This window comes from Halichoerus grypus, chromosome 1 (assembly GCF_964656455.1).
Source record: "Halichoerus grypus chromosome 1, mHalGry1.hap1.1, whole genome shotgun sequence".
Classification (NCBI taxonomy): domain Eukaryota; kingdom Metazoa; phylum Chordata; class Mammalia; order Carnivora; family Phocidae; genus Halichoerus; species Halichoerus grypus.
Window position 1 is genome coordinate 79,117,623 of NC_135712.1, and position 21,786 is coordinate 79,139,408.

At 47.9% G+C, this 21,786-nt stretch overlaps 1 protein-coding gene across 1 annotated transcript; it reads right to left on the reverse strand.

Annotated features, from left to right (window-relative positions):
- Positions 1-1,549: 1,549 nt before the first annotated feature.
- AHSG (alpha 2-HS glycoprotein) lies at positions 1,550-7,913 on the reverse strand. Its single transcript, XM_036066679.2, has 7 exons — positions 7,610-7,913; positions 6,501-6,611; positions 6,050-6,134; positions 5,519-5,682; positions 4,137-4,238; positions 2,898-2,981; positions 1,550-2,273 (listed from the first exon to the last, which is right to left on the reverse strand). The coding sequence occupies exons 1-7, from the start codon at positions 7,820-7,822 to the stop codon at positions 1,938-1,940; spliced, it is 1,095 nt and encodes a 364-aa protein (XP_035922572.1). The 5' UTR covers positions 7,823-7,913; the 3' UTR covers positions 1,550-1,937.
- Positions 7,914-21,786: the final 13,873 nt, after the last annotated feature.

Consider the following 21,786-nt stretch of genomic DNA (forward strand, 5'->3'; position numbering starts at 1 on the left):
CCTTCAGGCTTAGGCACCAATGCTGATGTAGGTGTGAGGCTGCCAGTGGCCATCCTGGCTAAGACTGAAGGCAGGCCTTGCTGAGAGATGGAGGCTGGGGAGAGACGGTATCCTTTGGACTCCTGGATCCTGCTGTGCCTTAGGTAGGACTCATCCATTTGAATTCCCAAATTCACAGAGCAGTAACATTCCCCTTTTACTTATGTTGGGTTGGGTATCTACCACCTGCCCTCGAAAACACTGGGACTAATACTCCATGTGTTCCCTCACGGCAACACCTGTGTGTAGCAAGGGTGGAAAGCACATGAATCTCTTTTAGTACTGGGTGAAAGTTGCCTTTTCAGGGTCTTCTTTCAAGTTCCCTTAAGGAAGAACCAGAGGTGCTCAAACCCTCCTGTTCCCAGGTCTCTACTAAATTCTCTCTCCCAGCATCCTGCCCCATTATCTCCTCTCTCTTCTTCCATCTCTTCTCATCTTTTGCCCTAAATATGCTTAAAAAATCCTCTTTCTGGAAAAGGAAATCTTCCCTCGACCGAGTTATCCTTTTGGATTCCATCCTATCTCTCCCACCATTCACCATCAAACTGCTTGAAAGAGAACGCATGAGTTCCTCCATTTCCTCATCATCTACAACCAGTTGAGCCCCTGCAAGTGGCTTTTACACTCATCCTCCCAGTGAAACTACATCTGCCATGACCTCCAAATCAGTCAGCTAACCCATGGATTTTTCTTAGTCCTATTCTCATTGCTCTTTCTGCAGCATTTAGCCCAGCCAACCATACCTTCCTCATCTTCCCTGGCTTCTGAAATACGTAGTGGTTTTCCTACCTTCTGGTTACTGGAATATTGGCAAAACCTCTAGGAAACAGTAATAAGGTATCAACACTTGATCCGGTCTCTTTGGTTCAAGTGAACCCACTCAACTGGTTGTTAGTCTCACTTCTTTAAAATTCTGTCTGAAAGGGCCTATCCTTTACATTGCTCAGAACAACTTAATGCTAGGAGGCAAAACAGTGAAATTGTCTAGTTACCATTCTATACTATACGAGTATCCCTCCTCTATTCATACTGTAAACCAGAGCTTTAACTTAAGGTGTTAAAATGGATTGGCTAGAAAGACCAATCCTCTATTATGAAATGAAGTGTATACAGTATAATCAACAGTTATTTTAAACATAAATAATGAAGAGGTATAATTAAAGTGAGGCTCCTGTGTTAATTACCAATTTTAATCCCCCCTTACCTGGACATTGGGGAAAACCAATGGTTGGTTTGTACAAAGTTCAGGCACTGTGTCCTCCTTTAACAGTATTTTCTGACCCTCATGAAATGAAAAGAATGATTTTCTCATAAGGAAATGGGCTCATTCTATGGCTTGTGAGCAGGTCCTGGTCTCATTTTTTTTCCCTGTGTATAGTAATACTGCTGATTTTTGTTCCGTTTTATTTCTGTTTTCACTTAGATTTTGCCTAGGGACATTTGTGATATGGTTATTTTGAAGGTAGGTCACATGTGAGCTTGGAGGGAATAAGCAATAATCATAACCACATTTCAGCTTAGAACCTTCTTTACTAAGGAAGGTCCTTCAGTCGCTTTTATTAACAAGAAAATATGAGGTTGGCAAGAGCACCTCTCAAAGTCCCAGTTCCAGTTGTTTTTGTGAGGTCAAAGAAGGCAGAGAACACGATGGTGGTGACTTAGCATCAAAACAATGACCATCAAGTTGCCAGCCTTATACCTTCCGTGAGACCTAACATTGCCCCTCTGCTTCCATCCCCTGAAGAATGAAGAGAAGTTGGGATTGAAGACTTGATATTAACCTAGACGTGTGTAGCACCTGCTTTGAAGGCAAACAAGACCCCCTCCCATACCCAGACTTGGAGAAAATGGTGGCTATCTATGTTCCTGGGCCAAACCTTCTCATCTCTGACCTACGTCTACACCTTGAAGTATCTGATTCTCCCTGGGCAAGGACGGACCACTGGACCAGGACCACCGACAATACCAGGCTGCACCACCTTGGGGGCCTTGCCCACATGGAATGCTTCTCCTGAGGCGGACTCCACAGAGGCCACCCCCATGAAGACATGGCGCAGGTCGTAGTGTGTGCGGCGCCCTGGCAGAAGCGCCTCGGGAACTGCCACCACCGTGGGTCCCACCCCCAGGTCGGCTGCTGGCAGGTCAGCCAGGGAAGGTACAGGCATCGCTGGGTCTTCCACGGGGCCGAGGGCCGCTGCATCGGGGCTGTCTGGTTGGGGCTGTGGGAGCAAAGACTGGAGAGAGGACCATGTCCAGGTTAGCTACCTCTCTGCTCACAAGCAAGGCCACTCATGCTTCTGGGTGAACCCCACCCAATTCTCTCCCAGTAATAATTTTTATTGGCAAGGAATCTGACCAAAAAGAACTACCTAGGTTCAAAGGATTGTCATCAGAGCCAGAAGGAAGGGGTAACTGGCCTGTGGTAGCCCCTTTCTCACCAATTGTCTTGGGCTCGGTGGACTTATACATATATCCCACGAGCAAAAGCACCCCGCTTTATGGCTTCTACCAGCAGTGTCACCTGCTTGTCACCTACACCTGCAGCCACGGGGGGCAGCCAGGCAGATCTGGCCACCTGCGCAACTCAGAGTACCACCCCCACCCCCTGCGAATGGAAAGATGGACTTGTCAACCTCACACGAGCATTGGCCCTGTCCCGCAGGCACTAGTTTGCTGGAGGGGAAGGCATGGTGGAAGTATCCTTTCATTTGTTGACAATTCCATATACCCAGAGCTATTTAAGATTGTGGGGCTCAGAAGGACAGGGCCCAAATGCCCTGTCATTACTAACATTGCATATATGTTAAAGGATCATTGTATTCTGAGGATGAGGGCCAGTATACCCACGATGCCCTTACCTGTGGCTGGAACACGGTACAGGTCACGGCCACATCTTCTCCACCAAACTTCTCCGTGAGTGTAGCCTTACAGAAGCCATATTGCTGCACGCAGAAAGAGAAGTTATTTGAACTGGTTTTAAGAAGTGGATTTTCTCCCCCAGTTTCACTGATCCTCCAGGTTGAAGGGAAAAAGCCTTCAATTCTTAACTCCTTAAAAAAAATTTTCCCCTAAAAGTTTCTAGTTTCTGCTTATCGAAGATATACAATATGTAATTCTAAATAGAAGGCAGAAAATCCAGGTATGCTTTGAGATTGTAAGAGATCACCCATAAGGGGCGCCTGGGTGGCGCAGTCGGTTAAGTGTCTGACTCTTGCTTTCGGCTCAGGTTGTGATCTCAGGGTCATGGGATAGAGCCCCTCATTGGGCTCCATGCTCAGTGCAGAGTCTGCTTGAGATTCTCTCCCTTTCCCTCCCCACTGCCCCTCCTGCTCATGCTCTCTCTCTCTCTCTCAAATAAATAAATAAATAAATCTTAAAAAAAAAAAGAGAGATCACCCATCATCCCAGAAATTGTGGTGACCCAGGAAAACTTCTGTCAACATACATGTATTTCTTTTTTATTTTTAAACATATTAAAAATCATTTAAAAATTGGGATCATTGTGACTATACCATTTTGTACCCTGTGTTTTTCACTCACTATAATATGGTAACATTTTCTTATATCACTCATTATTCTTTCAAAACCTAATTTTTAGGGTCTGCATAATTTTCTATTTATTGATGTACCATATTGTATTCAATGATGCCCTCCTGTTGGACACTCGGGTCTCTTTTGGGCCATTTTGAATCCATGATCAATCATCTCATTAGATAGATTTCTGTCAAACATCTCTGATGATCTCTTTAGGCTAGATTCCTAGAAGTGGACATTACGGCAGCAAGGACTTCAAAGATTTCATCTTAGTGGTGTATCTAGAAAATCTACAATGCACTCCTGGAAGCCGGGTATGACTTGGCCCAGTCAGGAAACAGCCTCTGTCTTTCTCCGAACCCCAGGGGCCTTCAGTGGGGCGATGACTTGGTGACAGCTCTTCAGTGGGGAGGTAACACCACGGAGGAAGGCCTGGCATAACCCAGCCCCACGGGGAGTGGGCATTTTTAACTGTTCTCTCTGAGGCTCCAAGATACTAACTCGATGTGAGGACGCTCTGTTCTACTGCTGGTTTTGCCGTCCTCACGGCGTGGCCCGCTCACCTTCTCTGCCAGCAGGTTGCACTTGGCTGGATCGGTGGTCTCTTGAGCAGCGCAGTCCGTGGCAGCCACAGCAAACTCCACATACGTAGAAGGTGGAAGAGGCTGAGGAGGATAAAGGAAAATGCTTAGAAGGCAACACGACTTCACGAAAAGGCAGGGAAGGAGAGGCTGGAGGGGAGGAGCAAGGGCACTGGGGTTGCACGCTCGCCGAGAACACACTGAGTGGCCAGCAAACACGGCCCCCGTGGCCACCACAGGTCAGTTATTGGGGCTCTGTGTTCTGAAGGGCTTGTATACAGAGGTGAAGGAGGTAAAGGTAGCCACTGCCCATCATTCAGGGCAGAGATGAGTTTCCAGAGTGCCCACCTTAACTGACCTGAGTGGGAGCCCAGGGCCCTCCCCTCCCTTGGCCTTTCCTCTTTTTAAAAAAATTGTTTTAAAATTCCAGTTATTTAACATAGAGTATAATGTTAGTTTCAGGTGTACAATATAGTGATTCACGGCCTTCCCTCTTGGGGCTGCACTTGGAGCCCTAAGATTCAGGTTACTCCAAGATGGGGTGGGAAAGTGAAGAGATTAACACCTCTCCCACCTATCCTATCATAGAGAGCAGGATCCAATGAAAAATCTAAAGAAAAGTAGAGAAGACACTTGTGCTTTTCTTTCTTGTAGCATTTGGATGCTTACAACAATAAAATATCTGTTATTTGGTGGTATCGTCTGGGGTGGGGGTTTCTGAGAATCACATGTTCTGGTTCATCAGAATCACCACCTATACGTAGAATGTATTTCCAAGTATGCCATGGCTGGTATCCAGAAGACCAGTTTTCTTAAATATTAGAATTCTGTTGCAATCAGATGTGCTCAATACTCCACTATACAATTAAATTTTTGTTTCGGTGATTCAAAAGGCACTTTAGGATCCTGCCATCTATATGCCTATCTGTGTAAGTAGGCTCACGCCTTTATAAGTATCAGTTATGAGAGTGCTGACGACCAGTGGTGATGGGTGACAAACACGTGCAAACCTGTGAACTTACAGCACGTGCTTCTGGATAATGCCGGAACTCGCACCTGCTGCCCAGCGAGCCCTGGTGGTAACCAGAGCTGAGGAACCTGGGACAGGCAGCGGCTGGCTGTTTTATGTTAGGGTGACTCCCCATGGGTGAGGTGCTGAGGGTCCTCTCTGGATCCTCGTGACACTCGATGTCCTCCTACCGCTCATACCCCTAAGGACCCATCTTTCCCTTTTCTCCTACCACCAGCCTTGCCTTCCTGTCGCTGCCCCTGCCCCTGCTCTGTCCCTCACCGCTGTTTTACCACCTACATTCCCTCAGTGCCGCCAGACTGCCCAAAGGCCTGTCCAAAGGTCTCAGTCTTACCACCAGTTGAGCCCGAGAGACTTCCACCAGCTGAAAATAGGAACCATTACTCTGAGCATTGAAGGCGGTCAGCGCAACATCCACGGCGTGCACTACCTTGGTGTCGTTAAGCGGGGCCAGCAGGGGGCAGTCTGGGCACACCTTGTGCACGTCCTCGGCTGAGTCTACGCACCGAGAAGAAACCATAATGGGTTGGAATTCTCCAGGGCATTCGCCCCAGCTCTAGCTCATTTTGAAAGGCCTAGGACATGCTCCAGATGGCTTCAGCTGCTTTCTCTGCTTCTTACTCAGCCTTCAGGTGGCTCCTGTCCTGCTGACGTTTCTGCAGGAGCCCCTCTCGTCAAGGGGAATTTTCACAGCCAAGGACAACAGCTCCTTAAACAAAGTTTTACGATTCCAGATCCCAGGAAATTGGGCTCCTCCTTTTCCTCACCAACAAAGTGGCTAAAACTGCTTACACTGAAAGCAATTCAGGTCCCTTCCTCACTCTCTCCACAAGGTAAAAATAAGAATAATCATCATTATCTCTACCTGGACTGGAATCGCATTTGGCAAACAACACGGAAAACTGGCCATCCTGTTTCAGCACCCGGAAATCACAGTCCCCTTCCACAGCCTGGAGAAATAAACCCACAGTGAGGGCTGGGGAGGGGGGCTGGCCTTTCATTTCTCACTGGGAGTCCGGGGGTGGGGGGTGGGGTGGTCCCTCAGACATGATGTCAAAGATGAGCCTCATGAAATCACCTTGACTGAGTGATATTCAAACATGATGCTCTCTGGTTTCAGAAAGGGCTACAAGAAAGTTGAGCTGTTGTAAAAATCCGCCCCAGGGCAGGAAGCATTAAATGGTCATTTTAGCAACTGCACGCTGGCTAGCCATGAAGAGAGGCTGGGAAGCTGGGTAAAATGGGCCTGCACTCTGCAGAACCACCGGGGACCTGGCTGGGGCACCACGTGCAGTCACCCTAGGAGGGGCACTCACATGCTCCACCAGGGGCCGCACGGTGCAGTTGACCAGGGGGGTGGGGTCCAGTACATGGCAGGTGGTTTCCAGCGTGTCTATTTCAAGCTCAAACACCTCTCCCATTGGCCGCTGTGGAGACACAGAATGAAGCGGTGAGCAGCCTATTCCTCTGATCCCGTTGAGCGGACCAAAGTGTGAGCCCCCATTGGGCTTGAAGTTAGCCCTGTTGGAGAAGTGAGGGAAAAGTCATTCCTGTTAGTCGGCACCTCCCGCCAGCTCTGCCCTGGCCTGTGGACAGGACAATGGCCCGGGCTTCTCAGGTCTTCTCCTGTTGGCTGGGCAAGCTCTTAGATGGTGTTTGCAAGGAAGAAAGGGCCATGGGCTTGGGCAGGTCGATGGAACCACAGTCATCATTCTGAGCTCTATTTGGAAGCTAAAAATGAGCATTGATACTTAATTTTTAAAATTTCACCCTTCAAGCAGTGCTTTGCAAAAATCAGCTTTGGACTTTTTTTCAATCAACCAAGTAGGGTGGCATAGGATAATATCTTAGTCTTTCTTCGTCTTTTCCACCCCTCCCTCTACTTCTTTCCGCCTTCCCTCTCATCATCTCCTTTCCCTCCTTCCCCATTTTCTTTTCCTTCCTAAAGGAAAAGTTGTCCTTGGCTTTTGTCTTTGGGCTTGTAGATGCCTGGATGCGAAGTTGCTGCTCTCTACTGCCCCCTGCCGGGGATGAGGGGGCAGAGCGAGCCTCCCTCTGAGTTGAAACTGTTAAGTCACTAGTAGAGTTGGGAAGGAGTAACAGTGAAGGCAGAGATAGGGGAGCTTGGGAAATCCTTGTAGTTGTTCAAAATATCATTTGAGGGCTTTTATTGTCTCACACACCTCCTCACCCCCCATCCAGCACCCTCCTGAGACCCTTGACTACAACCCAGAATGTCTCCTCTTTGTTCCCTGCCCCACCAACCCCTGCTCCTCCCCACCCCCGCTCCCTCCCTTGCTCCTGGGAAGAAACCAGAGAGTTTGCCCCTCTGCAGGTTCCTCGTGCTAGCAGATGTGATCTTTGAGGCACCCAGTGGAGCTCCGCACGCAGCTTCTTTGGGCTCAGACACAGCAGGGTCACTTACCCGAGGCCACACTCTGACTTTGTCAATCTGGTTCAAGATGTGCTTGTAGCCTCGAAGCACGTGGCTATTGATGTAGTCCACGGCCGCCAGCGCTGCTCGCTCTGTTTCTGGGTCATCACAGTTCGGTTCGTTATAAGCCAGAGCTGGCCCCACTGGGACAGAATGGCAGCCCCAGAGCTGAGCGAGGCAAAGGAGCAGGGCGAGGGACCTCATGGCTGCTTCGGAGAGGCCCTAGCAGCTGGGTGGATGGCTGGAAGCTTCAGGAACCAACCCAGGTGCTCTGCTCCAAAAAGTAGGCCGGTGGAGGGCCGAGGGCTTTATTTATCTGTCGGAGCCTGCTGGAGGAGTTGCATAAGGACATGGGATGACTTCTGTTCCGGTTCCAAGTAAACCCCTGCAAACATCAGCTCTGGAAAGGCAAACAGGTTAGGACATCACTGGTCCCCCAGAAATCTGCCAAAGTCAATGCTGCTGGGGGCAGGCGGAGCGGGGGAGGGTAGGGAGATGCTCCAAAGTCGGCTTGGAACATGGAGGGGGTGAGCTGTGCACCAAGGTGAGGAGGGGCCGGCACAGCCAGCCCTGTCTTGCTCGTGGAGTGTCCCTTGCTGGGATCAGGGTCTGCCATGGGGTCTGTGAGGGGAAAGTGGGGATAGGCAGCAATTTGATAAAATCCTCAAATGTCAGAAAGAATGAGCACTGGGTGTTACACGCAACTAATGAATTGCTGGACACTACAACAAAAACTTACGGTGTACTATATGTTGGCTAATTGAATATAATGAAAAAAAATTAAAAAAAGAAAGAAAGAAAGAAAGAATGATCTCCTCCTGGAGGGAAAACAAGGCCCGCAGATGTAGCAAAGATACAGATGGTCTAGAGCGAGCAGGAAGAGCTACTGGAGATGCTAAGATCTTGGGTGAGAGCCTTGGAGAAAAGAAGGAAGGAAGGGAGCGATTTCTGCCTGAAGTGTGGAACAGGGGTGAGAGGAGGAGTTTCCCGAGGCAGGGTTGGGTGGGCTGCTTTGCTCCCTCAGACCACGCTGCCAGGGCCCTGCGCAGATGGGCACCAACCTGGGTGTGATCAGTGCCCCCCCAGTGCAGCAGAGGGGCGCCCTGGTCTAACAGCCACTCCCTTGGCAAAGCTCTGGTTTCGAGTCCTTCCCTGCAGACTGAGATGCTTTGGGGGCAGCTAAGAACACAGATGCCTCTGTAATGCCCTTCGAGGCCTAAGCAGAATTAGAGTCAGTCTTTATGGCCAGAGCACAGGGCCAGAGTGTTGGTTCCAGGCATTGCTTGTAAGTGGCCCTTGACAATCCCAGGTGTGGCCTACAGGAGTGTGGGCAGGATAGTGAGAGGCTTGGAAAAAATCATAGAAGGACCTGGCTTGGTTTAGCCTGGAGCAGAGAAGCCCTAACATGAAGTCCCACCTGTTCTTCAAATATTTAGAGGTCACCATTAAGCGTAGATGGATTTGTTCTGTTCTCTGATATTGAGAATAATATTTCATCTTGAAAAAAGAGAGAAGCTTTCTACAAAGGAGCGTAATCCTATTGATTTGCTGGGAGCTGAAAGGTAAGCAAGGGGGAAGTGCGATGAGGCCAAGGAGGTAGATGTAAGGACTGTTTGCATATTTACTTCCAGGTACTCCTATGGTCATACGGAATCTTAATGACAGAGGCTCAGAAGCTGTGGTTGGGGCTCCAGGTTCTCTCTGAGAGTGAGGTCCTGGCTCTTCGGGACACACAAGCTCTGGTCATCTAGCAGGATGATCTTCAGGACCAAGGGTGACTTTCCATCCACCTTATGCAACTTTGTGTGGATGCAATGCTTTTCTTTTAAGTAATCTTTTAAGATATAAAATATGGTCATTACTAAAAATGTGAAAGTCACGAAAATATATGCAAGGAGTACATACTTCATAGGTCATAAGCTCAGGTGTATAAAATACAACTTTATTTTCCACACACCCTTGAATTTCTGAGTCTGAGCCGTCTTTTGTGAAATTTAACCTAGTCACTTACAGGTAACCTTATCTCCCAGATGCTTGGTAGCAATCCAGTCCCATTTCGGTTGACCCCTTATGCTTCTTCTGCCCCCTAGGGTTAGAAGGAAGTCTGAGTGGGGAGGGGGAGACTTATGCAAATACCACTTTAGTGTATTTAGTGGGGCAGAGAGAGGCGTCCACCTCTGCCTGTGCAGCTGGGGTTTGCGCTGGCCCCTTCTGCCAGGTAACCATCTCTGCTGGTGCTCAGGTACATCCACCTGACAGGTCCCCCCGACACAAGCTAATGTCTCACTTGCCCCCATTTAGTCCATAGTAAGACCTCCCTCCTGCATCCTCTGATCAGTGGTCCCTTTATCTCAGCCCTGGGACCCTTTCTATACCAAAAAAGGCCTTTTCTCAGCTAAGTACCACTCCCTTCTTTAACCTTGGGAAAATTTGGCTCTCGTGCCCACCCCTGGCATGGGGGGCTTCATGAAGCTGCATTCAAGCCCCTCTGCCCAGACGCTAGAATCATGGCCCCACCACCATGCTCTGGTGTTATCCCGCCACGCAGGAGACTTCTCCCCGTGATGTGATGTCTCCCCATGCTACCCATGCGCCCCTCCCCTGCCCCCCAGCCGTGAAGCGAGATTCACCTCTCCTCTGCTTTGGGACTCCCACACTGGTCTTGGGGTGGTTCTGCTGCCACCCCCCTGAGGGTGGGGAGGGGGGAGAAAAAGTTCCCTTTGATCATTCTTTTTGGTCATTTTTCTTTTGGTATCTTTGTTCTTAGATCTTCCATGGGTGACAGTTTCTAAAGCATGAGGTATTGTTTTGTTTCACTGATGCTAGAAACACAAAGCCTGTAGTAAAGAGTAATTGATACCTCACCTGTCACCCTATCAGATATAAACAGCACTCGTCCACAATCTCATCATCCAGAGGTCAACAGTGCCCATGTTTCTTTTTCTTTCCTTCTTTTTTAATGGTGTCAATGGTCTGTCATATAGTCTTTTTTTCCATCTTGTCTTTTTTTTCTATGCAAAGAATTGTTTTATATATAATTTAAATCATATGGCACATACAACTTTGTCTTCTTTTTTTCATTAACATTGTAACTTGAATATATTCCCATGTCATTAATGACTGCCTATGATTCTCTCGTGTGTGTCATAATGTATGTAACCACTTGCTTATTGCTGAGCACTTAGTTTGTTCTCAGCTGATCATTATCATGTACAAGCTGCAATGAACTTTTGTATTTAGGAATCTTTGGCTATCTAGTTCTTTTTGCAGGTTGGATTCTTACTAGAGGAATCATCGATTCAAATAATTTAGACATTTTTAAAGCTCTAGGTTTTTCTGGCCAAATCACTAACTGTGATCAGAAAGAATGTGCCGATTTATGTCTCTACCATTCAGCTGGTGTAGGTCACGTTGGGTATTGTCTCTTTTCCTCTGCTATTGTTTCCATGCTGACTTTTGTGGGCATCACATACGGGAAAATCATCAGAACTCTTTTTAAATGTATTTTATGAGTATCTTTGGTTATATTTCAACTTCTCCATATGTCTAATACTTACAAACTGAAATACCTGTAGAGTCAAGCTTAATAAAATGGTCCCTTAAATTTTTTTTCAGTTTCCTTAGGTAAAAATGTTGCCATTTACCTACGGACAATGAAGAAGAAAATAGATGATATTTTGGTATGTTTTCCAAGATACTTGTAGCAAAGGGTGTCCAAGGGAGGCTACGGGTACTCACTGTGCTTGATGGCACCAATTTCAAACTGGGGAAGATTTTCACATGCTGAATGCATGCACTTATAAGTTATCTTGGGTCAGTTTCATCCACCTGGCTCCGACTTCTTTGTATGCCAGCAGGAGATAGGTATTTACTCCATTTTCTGCTCATTAGTCTCATTATTTTATTACTTTTCTGTGCATTAATCTCTGAGGCCCACATCACTGTACTAAAACAATAATTTCCATTGACACTACGTCTGAGCGTATTGAGGCTATCAGAGGTTTGTTCAAGCTGGTTGAGGAGACCAGGCCCAAGGGCCTGAGGGCCAGAAGAGGGTCAACAACCTGCAGGGCATGGCAGCAGGGCACTGGGCAGAGCTTGCTGGCTGGAGCCCCCGTGCGGCTGGTGGCGGGGTTCTCAAGATGGCGGCTGAGGATGGCACCAGGTCTTCTGAAGTCAAAAGTAGGGCTCTCTCCTAGGGCGGCGATGCACTTGAACTCTTCCGAGGCTGACTCTGTGTTTATAATTACCAATCAGAAGCCAAGACGAGAAGGATTGTGGCAAGCTGGGGTCGGAGCTGCCGGGGGTCGGTTGTGTCGGGGGCCCTGCAGGCAGACGCGGGTCTCAGAGGGGAAGGGTAGAGCTAGAAGGGGCTGCAATACCAAGTCACGCTTTGAGAACAGAGGTGAAAGCTAGAAACCCAGCCTCTCACAAAACAGAGCATGACAAGTGGACGTCAGCAGAAGCCAGAGGGACGATTGGTTTTCACAGGGAGGAAGTCACAGTGGTTGGTGCTTTAATCGCTGGGCTGGATTTCTGGCTCTGCCCTTTTTGGTACTTAAAGGGCCTAGCCCTGAGAGGCCGAGCATTAATTTCTGATAAGCTTGGTGTTTCTTCATTCATATGGGCATTGAACAAATGTTTATTGAACACCCACTACCTGTGATGTCAGGTGCCTGGACGCAGAGTGACAAGAAGACACCATCTGCCCTAAAGGAGCTCACCTGGACTCATGTGGCCCAGCAATGTCTGATCAGCCAAGAACTACAAATTATTATACAAAATTATCATAACGTTTGTCTTGTGGAGACAGACTGGAATTTATTTCTTTAATGTAAAACATCAGTCAGTGGAATGCAAATTACCCCTATCCAAGGACCCATCAGGTTTTTTGTGAAGGTAACTTAGCACAGTTGCCCTGGGAGTAATCTGGAAAAGCCCTTTGTACTCAGTGCCAACACACCAAAATTGGGAGATGTGGGCAAAAATTATTAAAATTATTAAATTAAATTATTAAATCACAGTGACCAGCGGTGATTAAATTATTCCCTTTCTTTTGGTGGAGAGAGGGTTCTACAAGCTCCCCACCAATCCTGCCCTCATAACCATGACCAGGTTCTGCAGATCTAAACCCGAAAAGAAACTGCATTTGAGGGTATCAGTGGGGGGAGGAGTAGGGCCTGGATTAAGGTGGGACAAGGGAGAGGGTGAAGGTGCACAATTTAAGGAGGTGCTCATCCTCAGGGTTGCATCTCCTTAAATTTTATGCCCTAGGCTTAGCCTGTGTCACACTTTAGTCCCAGCCCTGGGGAAGAGGCTTTATCTAAACCCAGGACAGAAAGAAAAGTTTGCACTTCATCACATCTTTCTACTCTTTCAGGTGAAGTTCTTATATGCTTTGGGTTGGTAATGCTATGCGTGAAATCCGCCTCAAGTACACAGTGATTGTTGCAATAAGCTTTTCATAATCACAAAAGAAACTATGGGGAACTTTCCATTCTCTTTTGTTTGAAGGAAGACTTCCTACTATTCTTACTGTTCACTGTGGTCTTGACACCCATGCAAACATCCTGTCTCACAAAAGACAGGGTTAACCACTGTAGGGTTAAAGAAAGGATGGGGAGATTGGCCTTTCTGAGGCTGGAATAGCTCCTCCTCAGGGAAATGTCATCATCCTCACTAATGTTAGTGACTCCTTATTCTGTGGAAAGCATTGTGCTTTAATCGTCATAACTCCCTGGGAGCTGTACTATCCTCATCTTTCCTCCTTTACAGGAAGAAACAGGGGCTCAGAGAGGTTCTGCAACTTGACCACATTACACAGCGACGAAGTCTGGATTTAGCCCAATCATTTTTTTTTCTCTATTAACCCCAAACCAAAAGAATAGAGGGCCCAAAGAGAGCTGAGAAGGTTGACTGCTGTGTATTGTCTATAAGGGAACAAATCATTATTCTTAATAGTAAAAAACACGGCTATGTGCTATAGTTGAAGAAAAGTGAAAAAAAGAGAAATGTACTGAGTTTGGTTAACAATGAAAAGAATAAATAAATTAGCTTATTCACATAATTTCAGTCAGTGGAAAATATCTGGAAATCAATTTTGCAGAAGAGACTTTGACCTATTGACTTAAGTGATGACTCAGCTGGTGTTGAAATTATCTTGACTTCAGGTTTGGAAGGTAAATAAAAGGTAAGTGATTACATTATTTCTGGTTAAATGTTTTCCAGGGGAATGGGAGTCAATGCAGAAAATCACATCCATCTCTTCTGCTGGTTTCTGTCATCAACTTTTGATATCTTCAAAACAAGATGAGTGGTACTTTCAGACAAGAAGGAAGATGAGAGGTGAAATGGTCATCTTCTAACGGGGCCCATGGTGTGCTTTCTGGGGCTCTCGGACATGGAGATGTTCAGAAGAGCTGTGCTTTACCATTGGAGGGTCAGATGGTTATAGTGAGGCCACTGAAGTCAAGTAACTCATTGCACCTTAAAAAATTGGGGTACTTCTCGGGCGCCTGGGTGGCTCAGTCGTTAAGCGTCTGCCTTCGGCTCAGGTCATGATCCCAGGGTCCTGGGATCGAGCCCCACATCGGGCTCCCTGCTCGGCGGGAAGCCTGCTTCTCCCTCTCCCACTCCCCCTGCTTGTGTTCCTGCTCTCGCTATCTCTCTCTCTATCAAATAAATAAATAAAATCTTAAAAAAAATATTAAAAAAAATTGGGGTACTTCTTTATCTGGGTTTGGAATGGGTCCCTTCAACAGTGAGTGAATATTTTAGATTCTGTGGATCCATTTATTGCCTTGTATTGAGTATTCTCTGGACACACATTCATTAACTTCAAAGCGATTTCTTGGACACCTACGGTGTGCGAGGTGCTAAAGGATGCACAGATGGGCGATACAGTTCTTGTCCTCAGATGGTCACCAATGGGTCTGGCTCCACAGCACTATGTTGGTTATTATGAACACACAAGAGAAGTGTTAGCTGTTCCTGCCCTCAGCCTGCATTAAATCCCGAGGAACATAATCCCTGAGTTGGAAGCGTTCTCACAGGACAGCAGTGTCTAAGTCATTTTTAATCTTATATCTCCGGCACCTGCCTCTTGCCAAGTGCAGATCGGGCTCCCATACATGATCGCTGACCAAGAGGCACTAGGCAGCTTCCCACTCAGAGGCACCCTCCACTGTGTGGTGTCTGCTTGAAGACATTTAGATTCAGGAATCTCTCCACCCCGCTGGTAGTCCATTCCATTGCAGAATTGCTCTAGTTATCAGGAAACCTTGATATCAGGAAATATTGAGTCAACACCTACCTACCTTGTAACCTCACCAATGGACCCAGATTCTCCCCTCAGAATCTACAAAGACTAAGTCAATTCTCTGGTCTACATGTTGGACTTTAGGTATTTAGAGTTGTATCCCACTACCCTTCTCTGACCTTCATCATCTCTTTCTTCAGGTACTTCTCAGGTGACTTAGTTTTGAGACCACCTCATCATCTTATTGAATAGGCAAGTCTGGCACCAGTGGTTAAAAATAGGATGGGGGCGACTGGGTGGCTCAGTTGTTGAGCGTCTGCCTTCGGCTCAGGTCATGATCCCAGGGTCTTGGGATCGAGCCCTGCATCAGGCTCCCTGCTCCGCGGGAAGCCTGCTTCTCCCTCTCCCACCCCCCACCCCCCGGCTTGTGTTTCCTCTCTCACTATGTCTCTCTCTGTCAAATAAATAAATAAAATCTTTAAAAAAAAATAGGATGAGTCATCCTGTGATTGGGGGTCAAATGAATTTCATAGAGATCTGAGTGGGGGTGGACTTGTGCATGCACCTGTGTGCACAGGTGAAGGACAATTCAGCAATTAGTAGGCAAAGAGATAGGCCACTTGCCACTCATAGGACAGGAGGATTTCTCCTGGTTTCCAGGGACTTATCCTGACTCTCAAAAAGAGTTACCATGAGACCAAGAAACAGAGAGGCCATTTTTCTCCATAGATTGCCTTGATTAGACTTCTTGAAAATTGAGAGGGGAAAATGTATGAGGTTAGTTAATGGAAGACCTCTAAGAGGGGAACAAGTTTCCATTCACCTTAAATCTGACAAAGCTCTCAGCTGGTAGCATGTCTTCACTACTCGCTATCCGATCTCTAGAAGTCATGTGATACAGAACGTCATTGCTTCTGGCCTTCTTGTTAGGACATTAGGAGGCCACAACTTGAAATAGAGAAGGTGCCAATCATACGGCCAGGGCAGGCAATATGGGCAACTTTCTCTTTCTGTGCTGGGATTGTGCAACAGGCAGCCAAATCATTCAGCAGGTTAAGCAACAATTGAGCCTCCAGGACTCTGATTCTAATGGAGGCTGAGGCAGTGTGAGGATGGATACTAGCGGAAGGTAAGGCTGAGTAAGGTGGAGAGGGGCCAGATTTGCGGGGGAGTTGCGGGAAGGGGATATGGGGAAAAGAAGACATGGGAGCAGCTTAGCTTGATTAGGAGCCCTGCATTTAGAGTCAGGACCCACCCCGGTGCCACGATTTACTAGCTATGTGACCTAGTGAGAGATTTAATCTTGCTAAGCCTTAGCTTCTTCATCTGTGAAAAATGGGCAGTAAAACTTGGCTAGTAGAGATGTGCTAAGGATTTAATGAGAACATTTGCAAATTCTCAGCCTAGGGCGATACACAGTGAACTATCAATAAATGGAGGCTCTTAATAACCCCAATAGCACACTAGGATGGAATGCAAAGAGTGGTACCATGGGGAAAAGAGACCAAGATATGGTCTTTGCCTTCAGTTAGCTTATACAAAGGCTAAGAGTAAGCACTCCTTAACTTTATCACCTTGGGCAAATTGCTTAACCTCTCTGAGTTGGTTTACTCATCTGTAAAAGGCATAATAATAGCAGCACGTACTTCAAAGGATTAAGAGCATTAAATGAGATAGTACACTCACATTCCTGCATCAGGTAACCATCTATATTACCACTTAAAGAAATAGAACAGGTGGGGGGTGCCCAGTTGGCTCAATCGGTTAAGGGTCTGCCTTCAGCTCAGGTCATGATCCCGGGGTCCTGGGATTGAGCCCCGAGTGGGGCTCCCTGCTCAGTGGGGAGCCTGCTTCTCCCTCTCCCTCTGACCCTCCCCTCTGCTCATGCTCTCACACACACTCTCTGTCTCTCAAATGAATAAATAAAATATTTTATTTTATATATACATGAAAAAATAAATAACAAATAAATAAATAAAAGGAAATAGAATAGGTAGAAGAGTGTGACTGCGTTTTTGCACCAGCATGCTGGCAGTGAGAGTCATGTGTTGGCAACTTCTGGCAACAGGAGGGAACAGAAAGAGAAAGGGAGATGTGGTGGTATTGTGGAAAATAACCAATGGATTCTTCCCTGTTCCTGGTGCTAGTGGCCAATCTGGGAAATCAACAAGGCAGGACTTAAGGACAAGGGGCAGTAGGCATAGGGCAGAGTGGCTGGGGGTGCTCAGGGAGCAGTGCCCTCAGCTAAGTGCTGGAGAGGCGGAGAGCCAGGCATGTAGGTGCTAGGGTGACAAACCAGGCTCAGGAAGGCGGGCAGCTAAGGAGGTTCCCTAGGAGGGGATTTGAATAGGCATTTACACAATCACATTTGTCCAATGGGCCTCGGTTTCCCCTGGAGTGTCCCAGTCGTCGTCTGGCCATCTAGCTGGGCGAGGATCGGGTGTAGTGATGTGTGACTCGCACTTCGAAGGGCCCTGCACTTGGTATGATGCTCTGCTGTAGCCATCCTGAAAAGTCTTAGTAAGTTTTGAACAAGGGGCCCTGTGCCTTCATTTCACAGGGAGCCAAGAAATCCTGTAACCGGTCCTATTAATGATAGGTGGGACATAAGGGGAACCCAGTGCTGTTAGCATTCACAGGAGAAGGGGAGACTTATTCCCAGCTGAGGGTGGGCAAGGGAGAGGAAAGAAGGAGTCATGGATGAGGACACATTTTGAGTCTAACCCTGAAGGATGGACAGGTTTCAGACAGGTAGAAATGAGAGTATGGCTGTCTGGTTGGAAGAAGTATATTGGCCAAGTCAAGAGGTAGAGACGGATGGGCTGAGTTTAGGGAATGGTAAGAACCCTTGTAAATGCAGATTGCCTGTTCCTGAGGGGCAATGCCATGCTCAGCTGCCCTTTCAGGGGGCAGCCCTTTCCCCAAGGCCTTTCTTAGTCTTTCTTCCAAATGACATTCTGCTAGATGCCCGTCCAACTAGTAAATGAAATCGAGCCATGTTATTCATAGGAACCAGAAAGCAAGGGAGGGGCAGGGATGGGGAGAGGCAGATGTAACAAATAATTGAATAGAAATTCTTTTTTTTTTTTAAGATTTTATTTATTTATTTCACAGAGAGAGACACAGCGAGAGAGGGAACACAAGCAGGAGGAGTGGGAGAGGGAGAAGCAGGCTTCCTGCTGAGCAGAAAGCCCGATGCGGGGCTCGATCCCAGGGCCCTGGGATCAAGACCTGAGCCGAAGGCAGAGGCTTAAAGACTGAGCCACCCCGGTGCCCCTCGAATAGAAATTCTTAATTGAAAATTATTGCTATTGAAATAAAAATACTGAAACAAGTAAAATAATAGATGAACTACAGACCAAGAGAAAATTCAATCTGGAATCCCCATTGTCTAACTTGTCTTCTCTTTGTCTTTTATAAAGCAAATTCTGTGTAGGGTTTGCACAGCGGGCTAATGGTGGAGATAGAATTCTGACCAGGGTCCACAGCTTGTCCTCTGCCCACTAACCCCACACAGCCACGGCCCACATTTCATTCCATAGCGCTGGGTTACCCCAACCAGAAGCCTGGAGTGGTCCAGAAAGCAATGCACGTGCTGGCATTTATAAAATTACCCAGGGTCATACCCTGGCGACACAGATAAGGGACAACATGAAAGGAAAAACATCGTTTCCTTTAAACATCTGTCTCTTCCTCGACCTTACCGTCCTAAAATTTATTTAATAAAATTTTATTTCCATTAACACATGGATCATGAATGACATGCCAATATACATTTTGCTGTATTCCAGTGTGATTTGCATACAGACTGAAGTTTGCCACTGGATCAACATGCTTTGGTTTTTCTTTTATTGATTGATTGATTTTTTGATTTTTCTTTTCCCATGGTTTCTAAAAGTTGGAGCTTCCTCTCCTAAATTCAATGGGACAGAGTTCCATAGATAGCTAGAAAGTTCTGTGTGGCCTGTGTGGCCCCAGAGCCTCAGCCTCCTCCCAGGCTGTGTTGCCGCACATCTGAAGACTGGTGGGACAGACACCAAGCCACCATCTGTAGGAGGGGTGGGGGGCCTTCCGGGGCCAAGCCCACCTCCCTGGAACAGAGCCAGGACTGAAAGGCCCGCCTGGTACTGAAGCCTCCTCCCTGGTCAAAGGGAACAACAAAATATTGTCTGTCACTCAGCTCTGTCTCCCGCCTGGCCCTGCTTTAAACACATTATCTGAGCCCTATTATGAGAAAGAACTGAAGAGGGGCTGTCCCTAGAAGACCTCAGGAAGTTCAAGCATTTCTGTTGTGATGCCTGTTGACAGCCTGTAACACAAAAGAGCAAAGAGATCTTTCTGCAGTGTCTGCCCAGAACTCACTGGGGGCCTGGATGCTCCAGCTCCTGGATGCTACAGAGCTGAGGCAGGAGCGGGCGGGGTCTAGCAGCCGGGGTGCCCTGGAGGAGGGCCAGCAGTGCCTGGGGCAGGCGGAGGTGCTGGGGGTGGGGGGCTGGGGGGGTGGGGTGGGGGGGAGAGGTGCCCTGCAGAAGAGCGTTGCTCTCACAGAGCCCATGTCATTAGATCACTTTTAGAAAAACAATGTCCACTCACTCCAAATCGCCAACAGACGGTATGTTTTGAGAAGTGAATAGAGAACAGGACATTCAGCAAAAGACATGTGGGAGCATCCCATTGAAAAAGGCATAGGAAATGGCTACCCAGGACAGTTTAAACCAACAGAGACCACATGTCATCAGGAGATTGGAGAGAGAGGGGGGTGGCAGCATTATCTCTTTGTATAAAATCCAAAACTAACAGTTCAAGGTTGATTTACTTTCTGATGTAATAAGATGTAGGTCGAAAGTCAGTTTGTTATTCATATGTCTTCTGTCCATGAGCTCAAAGACAGGTGCAGGGGAAAGTTACTGCCCCAAGAACCTGGGACAGGGTGGGCTGCAGTGGGTGGGGGGGGTGTGGCCCTGACCTCCACCAGCGCAACCCTTCCTTTGATAGGCCTGAGTACTGTTTCCTCTGTAGGACTTCAAATGCGATGTGAGCGCCACTTCGTGACATGTCAGTGGCCTTCCCTCGAGCCCCAGTCAGGCCACCCTGAGCCCCACCACTGAGTAGCAGTTAATCCCACAGTGCCTGTGAGCCTCCGTCCGGCCTCTGCTCTGCCCCTCTGATGGTGTCACGAATGCCCCGGGGCCCATTTCCCCAAAGGGGGTGCAGAGAACAGCCGTAACCCCCGGGAGGAGTTTTTGTGCGGTGGAAAGGCAGTGGCAGGGTCTAGCTCTGAGCCACACACAGGAGAGGCGCGCGATACCATCTTCAAAGAAGGCGTGTGAAGGAGGAGAGAGAAGGTGATGGAGGCCATGGTCCAGGAGCGGACTCAGCGTGTCACTAGGAACTGTCTTCCCCAGAACCGGAACCGTCTTCAGCAAACGCCGGCCCAGGGATGGCCCAGGGTGCCTCCGTGTGTGGCCCTGGCCTCGTGCACTGGCAAGCCCCTCCGGAAGCTCTGTGTTGGCAGGGAGTCTGAGCTGAGGGTCAGGGGGGAGGCTGCGGAGGGAACAAGCCTGCACCCCCACCCGGCACTGGCTGGGCTCCTCCTCCAGGGCCAGCCCTGCGCCCCACGGCCTCCAAGGGTCATCATGTATATAGTGGCTGCTTAATACCTGTGTAACGAATCAGTATTGTTTCCCTCTCCTGTTTCCCTTGGACAAAGTCTGCAATTCGTCCTAATTGTTTTCACACCAAATGAAGTCTGTGAAGTCTTCCACAATCCAGCTGTCTCTCCCTCTCTTAGATGTAATTTTGCCCACTCTTCCTCTCCACCAGACACCAGTGCGCTTGTCTCAGGCTTGACGAGAGCACACAGAGGCCCTGCCTCGGTCATACCGGGCGGGGCAGGTGAGCTAAAATGACCCTAGAACACACCAGAACCTGGCAGCTAGTCAGTCCAAACTTCCGGGCGGGACTCCTTAGTCCTCCGGGGGTACCACAAGCCCATCCCCTCCACGGTAGACAGTGCCCTCCCATGGAAACAAAAAACCTTGCGAGTGCTGGGCTTTCCCCTCTGGAGGGTTTTTGTAACCCATGCCCCCAAGCTCGGGCTGCGACCGGGCCTCTGAGACCAGCCAGCCGGCAGGTGCTTGCTGTCAGCCGTCAGAGCAGGATGCTGCTCAACACAATACCACTGTTCACAGAAACGGCTATGTAAGAGTAAAACCCTAATATGTGTCTTAAGCAGATGCCTGGCTCAAGACTCACACAACAAATAACCACACGACAAAGAACAGACAAACAAAAAAGAGAATAAAACAAGCCAAAGTGGGAGAACTGCGCCAACTTATAATCAGAACAAATAATTTAAAAGATATTTTTAGAGGACTGTAAGCCTAGCACCATGTAAGAAGAGGCCTATATTCTCGGCATAAATGGATAAAGTTATTCATTAAAGTAAATGGAAAACTGGTAAATGAAAGATAATGACGTCTACAATTTAATCATATAGTCAGTATATGCAGTAATTCCTTTACCTTCAAAGTAATAGACCAGGTGAATATATAACTTTTACCAAAGAAGGTCACTTTCTCCCTGTCCCCTGTATAATCATCCAAAGTGGAATGTTGTTTTCAAGGCATGCCAATCTTTGAACAGGCTGGGAGTGACACTTGGGGCCTGGCCTGTCCCTGCGCACACTCATCCTGTACTAGTTGACCTTGGCCCTGCTTCTCTGGGCCTCCGTGCACATGTCTCGTGGACTCCTCCTTCCAGGAGCAATCTCAGGACTCAGCCAGGCTCTAGCCCCTCCGGTCCCATCAGCCGTCCCTCTGCGCTGGCCCACGACATAAAGTTGCAAGTTGCTGGACCTTAGGGTAACCGGCCATCCTGGTTTGCCTGAGACTAAGGGGTTTCTGGGATG